Source organism: Manis javanica, chromosome 4 (genome assembly GCF_040802235.1).
Source record: "Manis javanica isolate MJ-LG chromosome 4, MJ_LKY, whole genome shotgun sequence".
NCBI lineage: Eukaryota > Metazoa > Chordata > Mammalia > Pholidota > Manidae > Manis > Manis javanica.
In genome coordinates, this window is record NC_133159.1 from 158,845,186 (window position 1) to 158,860,498 (window position 15,313).

The 15,313-nt window shown below is 35.3% G+C and overlaps 2 protein-coding genes and 2 long non-coding RNA genes across 8 annotated transcripts in view; 2 read left to right on the top strand and 2 right to left on the bottom strand.

Moving 5' to 3' along the window:
* The window catches only part of FBXO47 (F-box protein 47), a 23,685-nt gene extending 16,609 nt beyond the window's left edge, over positions 1 to 7,076 (bottom strand). Inside the window, exons 1-4 of the mRNA XM_017680950.3 lie at positions 6,783 to 7,076; positions 4,471 to 4,669; positions 3,916 to 4,086; positions 1,177 to 1,253 (exon numbers count right to left, since the gene is read on the bottom strand). Of these exons, the coding sequence (XP_017536439.3) occupies positions 1,177 to 1,253; positions 3,916 to 4,086; positions 4,471 to 4,660 (438 nt within the window). The 5' untranslated portion in view covers positions 4,661 to 4,669; positions 6,783 to 7,076. The remainder of the gene's footprint in view (positions 1 to 1,176; positions 1,254 to 3,915; positions 4,087 to 4,470; positions 4,670 to 6,782) is intronic.
* Positions 1 to 15,313, top strand: part of LOC118967020 (uncharacterized) — a 64,387-nt gene that overhangs the window by 24,254 nt on the left and 24,820 nt on the right. The gene's annotated exons all lie outside the window — the stretch shown is intronic.
* LOC140849128 (uncharacterized) lies at positions 7,073 to 13,246 on the top strand. Its single transcript, XR_012130750.1, has 3 exons — positions 7,073 to 7,399; positions 9,632 to 9,751; positions 13,121 to 13,246. It is a non-coding gene; the product is annotated as an uncharacterized lncRNA (long non-coding RNA).
* Positions 7,535 to 15,313, bottom strand: part of PLXDC1 (plexin domain containing 1) — a 91,904-nt gene continuing 84,125 nt past the window's right edge. The window contains exon 14 of the mRNA XM_036990868.2: positions 7,535 to 7,646. Coding sequence (XP_036846763.2) covers positions 7,632 to 7,646 — 15 coding nt within the window. The 3' untranslated portion in view covers positions 7,535 to 7,631. The remainder of the gene's footprint in view (positions 7,647 to 15,313) is intronic.

The following is a 15,313-nucleotide window of genomic DNA, read 5'->3' on the forward strand; positions in this document are numbered from 1 at the left end:
ATTTAGTGTATAGAATGTCTTGGGAAGTGAAGAAGTGGATGGCAGAAAGCTGCTGCCATAATACAGACCTGACCTCAATGAAAATACAGACATGAAAAAAGCCAGTGCATCAGAAACAGTTTGCATACTAGTGAGTATAGAACTGACCCACCAGCTTTAGATGTGTTTTGGGGTTGTGTAGTAAAACTCAAAGTCTTACATAGAGATTATGCCCAAACACATTGATAAACATCTCCAAGTCATAAATTATCATAAAAGTATATCATTTTTAATATTAAAAATATTTTCCTGTGTTTGTATACATTTAAACAGAAAGATTAACATTCAGAAATATTTTTTCTTTTTTTAAGGTATTATTGATATACACTAAACCTTACAAAGGTTTCACATGAAAAGCAATGTGGTTTCTACATTCACCAATATTATTGAGTTCCCCCCATACCCCATTGCAGTCACTGTCCATCAGTATAGTAAGATTCCTCCTTTTTTTTATTATTAAAGTATCATTGATACACAATCTTACGACGGTTTCAAATACACAACACAGCGGTTCAACATTCATCCATATTATCAAATCCTCACCCCCTCCATTGCAGTCACTGTCTATCAACACAGTAAGATGTCATAGAGTCATTAATTGTATACTCTGTGCAGTACTACCATCCCCTTCTCCCTCCCCTTTGGTAACCACCTGTCCCTTCTCAGTGTCTATGAGTCTATTGCCATTTTCTTACGTCTGTTTTGCTTTGTTTTTGTACTCTACAAATGAGTGAAATCATTTGGCATTTATCTTTTTCTGCCTGGCTTAACAAATAAGTTCATTTTAATAAACATCTCAATCATTATTTTAATACATCCTCAGGATTCCCATGTGGGGTAAAAATATTTTTATACTCTGGTAAACCTAATAAACTTGAATGATGAATTTAGTTATAAAAGTTCTTTTACAGAAAAAAAAATTCTTTTATAATAAGTAAAAGATGATTATACTACACTTTGTCATTTTATAATCTCTGAGTACTTGGTATAGTATTAGATTATCATCAATCAATTTTTTAGTACTAATTCATGAAATTCTACTTATTGAAGACATTTAAAATGAGTGTATGACATTAATAATAAAATATCTTTACTGGAAATCAAGACTGTGAAAGAATCCATTAAGTATGCTCTTACTTCTTCAAGTTTCCTGTGAATGTACTTGAGTCTTTCCTTTGTGGGTAGCAGCAACGTACATCTTTTAAATAGTAGACCTGAGAAAGTAGAGATACATGAAAAATGATAACAATAATGCAATTATTTTAAGAAAACCCATAAAGCACAGCATAACGTTTCCTGAAAGTCAAGTATGATATAGCGGACTTTGAGCTGATATATTTTCAAAGAGAATGTGGGAAGGAAGGGTGCAAAATGTTTATAATATATGGTGTGTACCAAGTGACTCTGATATCTGGTAAGAGGCATTGGCAAAAATCTTACAAAAAATTGTTGAACTGATACTCTAGGACAGATAAAGTATTTAGATTTGAAAAGATACAATAACAAGACACAAAAATACACTATGGAAACATTATGTTGTCTGTATTCCATAGAAAACAGATTCCAGTATCTCTTGATATTAACCTTGTATCCACAAAGGAAAATGTTTTAAGAACTATTAATGTAAAACAACAGAAAGAATGGGAAAAGAGATTTTGTATTCCTTTCTCCAAATAAAAAAATGCAAAATTACAAGTACTTAAAATTTCAGGGGTTAAAAGTCATTTTTACTCACAGAAAGTATCCAGATATTTTGGATGAAATATCCATTTCTTCTTTCAAAGATATCCTTTTATGGAGCTTGCATGTTAAGAATGTATAGAATTTTGTGTTCGGATATTAAAAAAAAAAACTTGAATTTCCCAGTGAGATATGTAATTTGAACTACTGTGACAGGAAGTATATGATTTGTTTCCTCTAACTTTAAGTGTTCTGTTTTCCTAAAATGGCAATGCATTTTTAACATTTTAGGGCTCAAACTAAAAATAAGATATATGGCAGGAAAACATATACCTGAATATCATGACATTCTTTAGTTTTTATCTTCTCTACAACTACTTTTTAACATAGTAACTGCTTATATAATTCTGTAGAACCTATGGGAATCTAATTTATTTTTAGAAGTTGCTATGTTTGGGTAGCACATGACCAGAATTGAGTTTTAAACATAAACCCTCCTTATTTTTATACATAAAAAGACATTTTCAGTGTATGGTTTTTACTCTTGAGTTCTTTTCATGTTTTGGCATCCAGTCCCATGGCATATCATAGCTGGGGAACTGTAGGTTATAATTGTATGTTGGTTGCCTTTCCTAACGTAAAACTCGTATTTTAAGGGTTGCAATTTACCATAAAAAACACTACTGGCTGACTTAATTTATTTTCCAACACAGGTGCTCTGCTCTACCCTTTAGAAACCAACTTTTAAAATTTCTTTCCACTAAAATAGTCAGATGTAATGTTCTTTTCACACTGGCCATCTGCTCCATTTTGTATGAAGAAGCAAATTAAAATTTATAATCTTCAGTGCAAGATTCTGAAAATGCTATTTTAATGTCTGGAAAACAAGAACAGATCATATAGGAATGGCAACACAAGAAAATGCTAAGTACTTCAAACATTCACCTAAAGAATCAGTCATAAGCCTGGTGCCTGAATCAAAATCAAATGGAAGGTTGAAATCACTACATGAAAAAGACCATTTAAAAAAGCTAGCTATTAAGAGCAATACATATTTGTATTTTTTTACTTAATTATCTAATAATTGTCAATGTTTTTTTGTTTAAGTAACTGAGCATTGGTCAGGAAGAAAAAAATTCTTTCAGATCAAAGAATAAACTCTTTTAATCAAGTACTACTTTCTCTGCAACTAATGATGTCTGAAAAGAAGATACTTACAATGACAAGTAGCAAAAAGTTAATTGCTGTTTATTAATGATAGTTCAATAAAACAAACAAAAAGTAATTGCTATATTGTTACAAGCTTTACTTAACCTAATCATAAATATTGAAACCAGTAACACTGGAATCATATTACATACCTTTCATTTAACCTTATTAAATAAATTTGTTAAATACAGTTTGATGTATTTACACATCTATATAGTCTTAGTTTATTATCTTAATCTAGGCATTCTTGGGCTACTATAAAGTAATATTTACTTAAATTACTATTGTACCTTTATTTAAATCTCAACATCACTTTGGTGTTTGGTTTTATTGCCTTGCTTTGGTTAATTATCAGGTGGTTTCATAATTAAATTGGTGTCATTAATCAAGTCAAAATTGTAATTTTACTTCAGCAGTCTTAGGGAGAATGAAATCAAGTTGTAGGGCGAAAGATGTAAATGATAACAAATCAAGGGAAGAAAGATTATACAGAATTACCCTTGCTAAGGTTAATTATATCATAGCATAGTGATTTATTAGTAAATATAGTAAATGTGTAGAGTGCTTTAAAAAAAGCATTGTTTCAGATAAAAGAATAAGGGATCTTCTACAATAATATGTTCAAATTTCTTTTCTATTTTAAGGACTAGATTATAACTGAAAAGAAAAAGAGAGATCAAACTCATTTGATCTACAGGACATAAAATATAAAAACACATTAATTTCCTAAACTGGTAAGTCACCTAGATAATAAGCATAGGTGAAACTGTATCCACATGAAATCATGAGGATTGACACTTTAAGGTGCATTCTCTCATCTTTAAAACATAAGGGACTGTTGTTATGGGAAAGTCCTCATACTGAAAAGTAAAAGCATCATAGAAACAGGTACATTTTAGGAAATTCCTCATTTTCCCTGGGCCTTACAGAATTGTATAATAAAATCCCCTTAAGTCAGTGTAGCTTTTTACTTGTTATATAAATTACCTAGAGATCTGTAGTGTTCCAGTATGTCCCAGTCTTGTCTCCTGGGAGGCAGCTCATGGTTATGAAAGTACTGTAGTAAGAGTCTTTTGCTTCCTGATGAGGTTGAGATATAATTAATAATGTGCTGGCTGATTGTTTTGGAAACCATGCTTAGTATGCTGATATCCTTCACTACCAAAAGAACACATATACACATACATATGAATGGCTTAGTTACAAAAATATCACTATTAGCACAATTTATTAACATACAATAGCTCATTAATAGTAACACTAATACAAATAATAAAAAGGGAAAATCTTAAAATTGTTTTAAATTTAGTGCTTGATGCATTAGAAACATTTTTGGATTATGTCATTATAATTAGAGGAATGCTTTAAAGAGTTTGAGTATTGTACTTTCTCATTGTAACCCTTACCTAATAGTGATGAAACTTTAGAATATAAACTTAATGTGACTATCATAACCATTTTAGCAGGGTCCAAACTAGTTCTTGGGAAAAAATTTAAATATTTGCATGTCTGTGTAGCCTACTTAGAGTCCCCAAACCTCACCTGACAAATATCTTAAGATTACTTGGAATATTTCCAATGGCAAGGCTTTAAAATGTCCAAGCGTTGATAAAGGCTGAAAATTTGAGTCAAGGGTGCTGGAAAAATAGCTGGATCGACGGTTACTACGTCTGTATTTCTGGTTGGGAATCAAAGTGAAACTGTTATTTAGTCCAGATGCCATTCTTCTCATGAATTTATCCTGGTTAGAAAACAAAACACAAGAGTCAGAGAAGAAAGAGAATTACAGTGATGAAGAGATGTTGTTTTTTAAATGAAGAGGCTGATATTTTGATGAGCAATAGTTCTCTCTATATATTTATACAAATTTTAATAATATGTCCAATTTATGGAATTCTTACCAGTAGAGTCTAGAGTCTATTTATTCATCTTGGCATGATATGAAATACTTTAAAATCCCTCTTAACCAAAAATTCTAAAGAGTTCTAATAGAAAATGAGACTCGTATTTGAATGAGATGTATTCTAAGAAAACAAATAGCCAAATTTTAAAAAGTAAAAGATTTAACACAGAAAACTATATAAAAAATTCAATTGATTCAACATTTGTCAGTATGTTGCCTATACAATCTACATTCTAAAAAAACTCAAAGTATTAATGTAGCTTCAAAAATGTGTAGTAATGTGTTTCTATTTCTTGAAAACTGAGTACTGACATGTTCTTTTGTTAGAAACAAAAGCAAAGAGATAAAAAATAGAGAATTTAAGTTTAGAGCTATTAAAATCAGAGCTCTATCAGAGTAAGGTTGCATTACTATCACCAATATGTGTTGTATAATACACAAAATTAAAGTCTTGTAAAATTAATACTAGAATAAATAATTTTTCCTTCAGTTCCACTTTTGATTAATAATAGTTACTGAAAAGTCCTAGGAAAGGCCTACCAACTTGATTTCAAAATGAACATTTTCCTAAACTTACTAAAATCACTTAACATTACAGTAAACATTAATTTAAAAAATATTATTCATCACACACACACAGTGACTTTGTGCCAGTATTGCTGCAATTTAGAAAACACTGTCTTTTGTATACATACATGTACATGTATATATGTGTAACTACAACTACAATCTAAGGCCCCATGCTTCTGAAGTAACAACTAAGACATTTCATCAGGTTACACATGTATCTGACTAAAATGAATTTTCTTTTTGTCAAAAAATTGCTAAAATCACATGGTTATTTATCTAAAAGGCTACCCATCAATTTAAAATCAGCTATACACTTGAAAACATGGCCAAGAAATTTAGTGCTTAGTGAAAAGCATACTGTGAACCTTCTTTAAAACTGTTTCATAGCACTGTTTCAGCATTCAGTGAGCATTTAAATTAGCACTTTAAAATAACCATTAAAATTACACAACATGCACATTGTCAACGTTTATAAAATACAGCAAAATAAAAATTTATAAACAGTCATTCCAGAATTTTACATGTATCTTTTTAAAATGGGGATCACTATTCAAACTGTTTTGCAGTCTGCTTTTTCAACTGTATTGTAATTAAAATTCTAACTCCTTTCCATGCCAATATACTTCTGAAAGTATATATATTTTAAAAGTTACATGTAATTCCACCAAAAGATTATATAAATCTTATTTTATAAAATGTGTGAGGTTGTTTTTAACTTTTTCACAGTAGGTATTTGAAAACATTTTCATTATAATATAAATCTGGTCTAGGATTTGTCCTGTTTCTCTGAGGAACGTGTGAAGCGGGATTTAGGTGGGGCCTGCGAGCTCTTCAGAAACTCGTGGTACCCGGGGGACCACGAATTTAGTGTCAACCTCCGAGAGGATTCAAACACAGTGGCCTAAATTCTTTTAGAACTTGAGTCTCTTCTTTCCTTATTCTCCTCTCTCAGTCCTGAACGTTTTGGGGGAGATAGCAAGTTTTTCTGAAAATTCTAAATTATCCCAAATTATTTCTAGTTTCCTCTCACCCCTCTCGAGAAGGAGAATCACAGACCGAAATAGTAGTAACACAGCAATGCTTCTAGGCCCCCGTTTCAGCCCACTCACTTTTGACTACGTGTGAAAGACTTTGATGGCTTTCAGACAAAACCGTCCAACAGCAATTTGTTCTGTTTTAACTTAAGAAAAACCCTTTGAAGAGACCCACCCCATCTGCTCAGGTATTAGCCCAAAACAGCTCCAAAGAGGTAAACTAGTGAGGTCATAGAGGAGAAACTGGTCAATATAAGAATCCAACCACATTATGATATATTTCCTCTTCGGTCCAAGAAAAGATCAAACTGTCTTAAAGTATTGGGGGGAAAAAAATCTCTTTTTACCACAGATTTTGGCAGCTTTCCGACTAAAGAATCACAGGACAATGGGATTTAGTCGTTTTGCCCCACCATCCTCAAATTTCTTAATATTTAAAAAAGAAAGTAGCTCCTCAAAGCTTTCCCGCTGGGAAGAGTTCGGCTCCTGACGGCTCCGAAGCTACGCTCCCGCCTCCCAGGCGCCCCAGGGCCCTCAAGCACATTTTAGAATCTTCCCAGGAGCCCCAGCGGGCAGGAGGCCCCGCCCGCTCATGAATAGTGAGACTGCCTTCTCCCGTAGTGCCCTCCCCCTTATGAATATTTTAGAACCCTTCCAGGAGCCTCCATGCAAAGGAGACCCCGCCCCCTCATGAATAGTAAAATACGAACCTCCCCCATAGTGACCACCCATATCATGAATAATTAACGAAGTCGGGGGCTTGGCGCCAGGGCGCAGGCCAAAGCCAGTCACCCTTTGCTCCAAGCCAAAAGCCGGAATGGGTAGAGCCGTTAGAATCTGAGGGAGGGGCGGATGCAAAAGGAAGCGACCCAACCTGGTGCACCGCGAATCTGCAAACCACTTCCTTTCCTTTCATCCTAGGTTTGAGCCGAATTTTTATTTCCCCCACCCTCATCCCAATAGGGTAAGTTACAAGAGTTTTCATCAAAACTTTAGTTGGAAAAAATTTCCAAACATTCCTTTTTAAACCCTGAGTGCCTGGAATCAGAGGAGGATGATTGCCGCCGGCCTCTCAAGATGGCGTTGAAGACAAATCTGTGTAACTTGGCCCTTCTCCCTTGAAGATTAAGTTCTCATTCATTTGTCCTGTAGTTCATGAATTCAGTAGCTATTTATCGAAGTCTGTTCTGGGCTAGTTACTGCTGTAGGCCCTAAGGACACAATAGAGAACAAAACACATAAGTTTCCTGCCTTAATGGAGCTTATTAGTCTAGTGGGAAATACAGAATAAACAGACAAAATTAACTGCAGATGGAGAGAAGTGTTATGGAGGAAATAAGGCAACAGAAAATAAGGTATTGGGAGTGGGGTGGGATGTGGTGCCCACTTTTAGGTGGATAGGTCAGGAAGGTCCTTTTGGAGAGGTTACATTTGAGAACTAATGGAGAAGGATCCAATCAGAAAAAGAGCTGGGGGTAAAGGAACTATGGGAAAGGTTTTGCTGTGTTGTAGTAATTTGCAAGGCTGGCTCCCAGAGCAGGGAGGAAGCTGGATTATGGAGACCATGGAAAGGTAGGCATAGACCTATATGAAGACCCCAAAAGGGGGCCATTTTAGAACCCCTGTAGGGGGATCCTCTCCACATGGTATCCAACAAATTCCTATGTACCCACACCCCTCATTAACATAAAACATAAATAACTACATAAACGTTGAGTCGAAATTTGGGATTAGTTGACATTGTAGCCACAAACATTTATTAATTTTGACTTTATAGGGTTTTTTTTTACCCCTCTCACACATTTTTTTATAGGTCCATGACAAGGTCTCAGCCCTTAGGCAGTGGGCCAAGCGTAGCTAATGGATACAAAGATCCCCAGTGGTGAGAAGTTTGGATTTTATTCAAAGGGTTGTGGAAAGGAAAGTCATCAGGGAGCTTTAAACTCCCTGGAAGGAGTGATGGGATCTGATTTACACCATTTAAAGATTGTTTTGGCTTTTACGTGAAGAATGAATGAGGGAGGCAGAAGTAGAAGAGGTGAGAGTTGTTAGGATGTTATGGTAGCGCTAGAGTGGTGTCCTGGGGAGATAGGTTTGAGATATATTTTGAGGATAGAAGTAACTGGATTTGCTGATGGATTGGACATTGGTGGGAAGAGGGGTTGGTGGGGAGAGGGCAAGGAAGGAGATAACATGATTCCCAGGCTTCTGATTTCAGTAAGTGGGTGACCGTTAATCCCATTAACTGAAGTACACAAGTGGGAAGTGTTTCTAGAGGAAAATTAAGAGCTTAGTTTTGCAGATGGTAAATTTGATGTGTCTAAGAGACATCCAAGTGTATACCAAGGAGGTAGTCAAATTTACAAATACGGAAGTTGGAGGAAAAAATCTGGGCTGAAGATATAAATTTAAGAGTTTTCTGCTTTAGAGGAACATCGACATTCAGAGATTGGGAAAAGGACGATAAATTCTCAGAGATTGAAAAGGTATATCTAGTGGAGTACACTGAAGAAAACCAGGAGAGACTGGAATCACAGAGGCCTGAAACAGAGTGCTTTGAGAATGAGGAGTGGTCAGCTGTGCTGAACGTGCTGTTCAGCAAAGTGTGTTACAGTTATATGAGTACTGCTGGCATCCATTGATTGGCAATCCAGTTAAGGTAGAAATACTGTGGGTCCACCTTGTCATTTCCCTCCTCAAGAATGTATAGTGACTATGCCTTGCTAGACACATCAAACTCAAATCCCTCTGCCCTTTCTTCAGTGTTCTCTATAATCTTTTTCTCCCCTATTTATTCAATCATTTATTAGATTTGATCCATGTCTACTTTCTGCCAAGCCCAGTGTTAACTGCAGGGTAAATACAGTTTCTGCCTTCTGGTGGCTCATGGTCATAAGGACACTACTTGGGCTAACATGTATTCTGTCCCTTCTCAAGTAAACAAATCTGCTCCTGAGGAGGAAGGAGAAGACGGGGTAGGGGAGGTGTCTGCTCCTTAGCAGACTTATCCCCACCTCTTGATGTTGAAACTTCTATCAGAAGTGATTTCCCTCCTTTCTAAATCTTCCTCCAGGTCCCACTTTTAGATTCCTGCCCTGCATCAAGTTTGTTTCTTCAATGAGTATGCTTTCCCTCCTAAAGGGCACTATAAACTTCACGAGATGCCTTATATGTCTTTTGCATTCTTTGCATATAGAAGAACAACAGATAACAGAGATGGATCTACCCTAGGCTACTGAAATTTGAGCTTCAGGGCCTCCTACTTGTACAGGCCCCTTCCAAGGCACTGAACTTACCTTGTATTCATACACAACAGGTGAGAATTGAAGACATATTTGCTAATGGTCTGTAAATTAACTAACTTTAAGTATTTGTTGATTCATTAAGCTTATTGTGTTCACAGGGATTTATATGAGGATTTTAGTTAATGATTATATCATTCTCTTGCCCAGAAGCCTTCCAAGGCTCCCCATTGCCTCTAATGAAATACAAGCTTCTCAACCTTCCCACAGCTTTTGAAGCCTGCTTCACTGTGGCTGAATTTTGTGTCTCCAGACTTAAGTCCCCAAACTCTCCTTATTTCCCCAAAACTTGGCCCCTTCCTATCACCCTGGTGGTGTTCATACTGATCTCTCTGCTCCAAAAACTCTCTTCCAACTCTACCTTTTGACATCCTAAGATAGTCTTTAGACCCTTGCTTCTAGAAAAGAGATGCCTGAACCAACAGCGTGACCTGAGAACTTGTCAAAAATGCAACATCTCCAATCCTGCCCCAGATCTACTGAATCAGAATTTCATTTTAACAAAATCCACAGTCAAGTTTGAGATATACTGACTTAGGCTATTTCACAGGCGACCTCCTGTCAAGAGTCTTAAATCTTTTAATATCCCAATAATAAGAAATGTGTTTCCACTTTTGAACCTTCTTCATTCTGGTACTGCTCTATGGGTATTTCATTCTGCCTTGAATCATGGTTAATTACATGTAAGTCTTAGATAATCTATTAGATTGTGAGCTCTTTGAAGGCAGTAACAGTGGTTTCAATTTAGAGATGGGTTAGTTGACTTGGAATTTCGCTTGATGCCCCTGCTACATCCCCATACACACACGTACAACCACCCAAACCCAGGTGGTGTTGGTGTTTTGTTGACACTCAGAATTTTGCAAGAATCCAAATATAAACTGACCCTCAAATTTGTCACCTGTGATCAGGGAGATCTGTTGCAAAATTATTTTTACTTAATAAAATGAGCATCTAATTATTATTATGTCATGAAAGTCTTGAATATCATTCCCTTTCCCTTTGATTCCTGCTCCGTGGTAAAATGATATCTTCATCCCTGAATGCCAGAGTGGGAGGAGAGCTGACCTAAATTATTAAAAAACAGCTGGTCACCTGTAACACTAAATAAAAACTTTAGAGAAAAAAATCCCACAAATTCCTAGATTAAAATATTATATGAGTTTTTCCTCTAAAATATTAATTTAAAATTCTTACAAAAAAAATCAATGTTCACTGCAGAAACATGTAAAAATATACACACCCCTTCCCCCCCATCACCCCTTTCAACCTAATCTCCCTACCTGGATATACCCACTGATAGCACTTTTTGGCACAATGGGATCTTGCCTGGCCAATAAATATAGATCTATATCATTCTTTTTACTAGTTACATAGTATTTCACTATAAAGATATCATATAAATTTGTTTAATTGGTTCTGCATTATTACATTGTTTCCATTTTTTTTGCTACTTTGATGATGCTGCAAGGTGCACTTTGTATATTCATCTTAAGATAAACTTTTTAAAGTTAATTTCTGGTTTTAAGAGTATATCACTTAAGGTTAGGAGAGGCTGCAAATGATTGAAAACTCCCAACTACAGTAGAAACAAGATAGAAGTTTATTTTCTCACACAGACAAGGTCCAGAGATAAGCCATCAGGGCTGGTACGGCAACTTCACGCTCATCTGGAACCCAAGCTCCTTCCATCTTATTGCTCCTCATCCTCAACTTGTGGCTTCCACCTGATGGCCCAAGATGGCTGCTTGAGCTCAAGCCATCATGTTCACAATTTAGCCAACAGTAAAGAAGAAAGAACGGACTTCCTGCTCACACTTCAAAGACCCTTCCCTTGACATGGATTTGGCTAGAACTTAATGACGTGGTCATTCTTAACTGGGAAATATTTCCATGGGCCCTGTGCCTAGCTAAAAATTAGGGGATTCTATTACTATAAGAAGGGAAGAGCAGATATCAAGGTACAAAAGCAGTCCCTGTACAAATGGCAAGCACGTTTTCCATTTTTGGTACATTTTGCCTTCTGGTTTCCCATTCCTTAATAGGAATGGTTTTTAATGACTAAATTAATCTAACAACAGCTTAAACCAATTTCCTATTGGTTCTTGATAGAGGAGACTCACAATTGGGTTGTATCTTTTATATAATTGAAAATAATTAAAGCTACTTCTAATGTCCCTTTTTTAGACAAAGCAATCTCTTTTCCAGTTTGATTTCCTTAAGAGTTTTCAAATCCTATTCCATCCTTCTGAGATATTTCTTGTGTTCTCTTGATGTTGCTTACTTTTGGTCCCTAACTTTATTATCTTTTCTTCTTACTAAGTCATAATGGCTTGAATTGAATTGAAATATAGTAATTTTCTTCCTATACTTTTATGCATTTATTTCTTTAAATATTAAGAATAAAGCTCAATGAATCATTTTTTAGCATTTCTTTTGTCCTCCTTTTCTACTGAAAAGATGGACATGTTCTTTTTACTCTTTATTTTTAAAGACTACTCAACTGAATCACAAAAATTGGTAGTAAATGTAAGGCAGAGTCAAGTGATTTGCATAAGGCAGTTGAAAAAAATAGACTAACAAAAAATAAAAATATGTATTAACTAAGAATATGTGGAACTAGAGGCTGTTATATAGAGTCCTTAAGATGTGACATAGTAAGAAGATTTCATCCAAAAATAAGCTTGGGCAGGAGAATGGCAATAAATTTTTTACTTTTTGGATAAGGACATCAAGGCCCAAGGAGTTCATGTCTTTTCCAATGTTTTTGATACCAACATCCTGGCATGAAGCCAGTTTGAGTAATTACATTTGGGTCATGTCAAATTTTGCCAGGAAAAGTGCTATGTTAATAAGTTTAACAACTATGAAGTAATATCTATAATATTTTTAAGGAAAAACATGTACATACATATATAAAATACTGGAAGGAATAACACTATTAACATGTCAGCAGTAGTTATTTTTGCACAGCAATATTAAAGGAAATTTAAGTAAGTTCTTTTTCCTTTTGTGTATTTCTGAGTTTTCCAAGCTCTCTGTATCGAACCTATATAAGTTGTATCATTAGAAAAATTAAAAATATATACTATTGTATATTACTGTACCACAAATGGAGATGGAAAAGTGTTGGAAAGTAGTTTGGGATAACTTTTAATGAGAATCATCATAAACCAAAAGATAGTAATAAATAAAGGTTTTCAAATATTGAAGCCCATTGATAGCTCTGTCTGAAAAATCATGAGGCAGAAGGAGAAAATAGCACAGCTGTAGGGGGCATTACCTCTTTTTCTCCAAATCTTTTCCTGATCTCCTTTCAAAAGCAGCCCTTTTACATAATTAATTTTTAGAAAGATATAAGAATCTGATTTTATTACCTTCAGATTGCATCAAACTCCTGGCAGCTACACAACAAAACCCTGAGATAATGTGGATTCTGATATGAAGGGACTGGCTACTGGCTCCTACCATGTGAAGCTGACTCAACCCCAACTGGCAATAAATTTAATCCCATATTTTATACTTTATGATTGAGTTATTTGGGCTGCACTTTTAGTATTATGATGGGAATTCTGGGAAGTGGTTTTAATTGTTTTAAAAATTAAGGCCAATAAGCCATATGCTGGGAGCAAATATTTGCAAAAGACATAACTAATAAAGGATCTTTATCCAAAATACACAAAGAACTCATAAAAATGAACTATAAGAAAATGAACAATTCAATTAAACAATGAGCAAAAGGCCTGGACAAATACCTCAACAAAAAAGATAAACAGATGGTAAATGAGCATATAAAAAGATGTTCCACATCATATGTCATTAGGGAATTGCAAATTTAAGCAACAATCCTAGTGCATACCTATTAGAATGGCCAAAATCCAAAACTGTGACAACACCAAACGCTGGTGAGGAGGTGGAGCAATAGGACCTGTCATTTATTGCTGGTGGGATACAAAATGGTACAGCCACTTTGGAAGACTTTTTGGTGATTTCTTACAGAACAACATATTCTTACCATATGAGTCAGTGATCCTTCTCCTTCATATTTACCCAAAGGAGTTAAGAACTATTTCCACACAAAAACCGGATATTTATAGCAGATTCATAACTGCCAAAACGTGGAAGCAACCAAGATGTCCTTCAGTAGGCGAACAGATAAACTGTGGTACATCCAGACAATGGTATATTATTCAGTGCTAAACAGAAATGAGCGATCAAGCCATGGAAACACATGGAAGAACCTTAAATGCATATTACTAAATGAAAGAAACCAGTATGAAAAGGCAACATTGTATGATTCCAACTATATGATGTGGAAAAGGCAAAACTATGGAGACAGTAAAAAGATCCGTGATTACCAGTAGCTAGGGAGGATGGAGGCAGAGGGCAGAGGAATTTTAGGGCAGTGAAACAATTCCATACAATGCTATAATACTGGCAATGTGTCATTATACATTTGTCAAAACCCACAGAATGTTCACCAAGAGTGAACCCTAATGTACACTATGGACTTTGGATGGCAATGGTGTGTCTGCATAGGTTCATCAGTTTTAACAAATGTACCACTCCAGTGGGGATGTTAATGCTGGCGGAGGCTACACCTGTGTGGGGGCAGCAGTATATGGGAAATCTCTGTAACTTGCATTCAGTTTTCTGTGCACCTAAAACTGCTCTAAAAAATTAAGTCTATATGTTAAAAAAAAAATGAAGGCCTATGTTTAGCCTTTAATTTAGGAAAACTTTTCCAGTTAGAAAAATTAGACTTTTCAGACTAAAGCAGATTTTTTAAAAATATGTACATGTATTCAAGTTGTGTGTGCATGTGTGAAAGTAGATAAGTATTGTATCTTTGTCTTCTTGAAATACAAAAATTAAATGTTTCAGACATCTTTAAAAGAAAAGCATATTTCCTTTCCTTTTTAGTACTTCTTATCAGACGTCCTGAATACAACACTAATGACAACTATTAAAGCAAATTCCGTGTGAGTAGATTTGGCAGGACAGTCATTGCAAAACACTGAACAAGTATGAAAAATACTCCCCTGTGGGAAAAACTGCTTAAATATTAATTTCCGGATGGTCAAAGTTCAGGCTTGACTCATTTGGAATGTTTTACAAATTGAAAACACTGAAACTGGGAAAACTCAGAAAACTGTAGTTCTTATTAATGACTGAAATTACTAAGTAAACAAGCCACAGGAGCACCAGGACTGGCCTGTGGTTTACTAAACAGTGCCTTTCAAGCAGAAATGTGTGCTGTAATTTTTCCAACGGGTGGCAGCAGAGAGCTGTACAAAACTGAAGATGCCTTCTGGACTGAGGCATCGACTCCTAAAGGTAGAGAACTAGGAAGCACTTGAGCTGTCACAGAACACCCTCAGTTTACAGATGAGGAAACCGAGCTCCAGAGAAATTATCTGACCTTCTTAAGGCAAAACTCTTCACTAAAATAAATTCCCTGAAACATGTCAGGCTGTGCAAAACTCGATTACATTACACTTGATGCAAACAAATTTAATTAGAAATGAAAAAATACTGTATTTCACATGAAATACTAAGTTATGATAAAAAGCCGT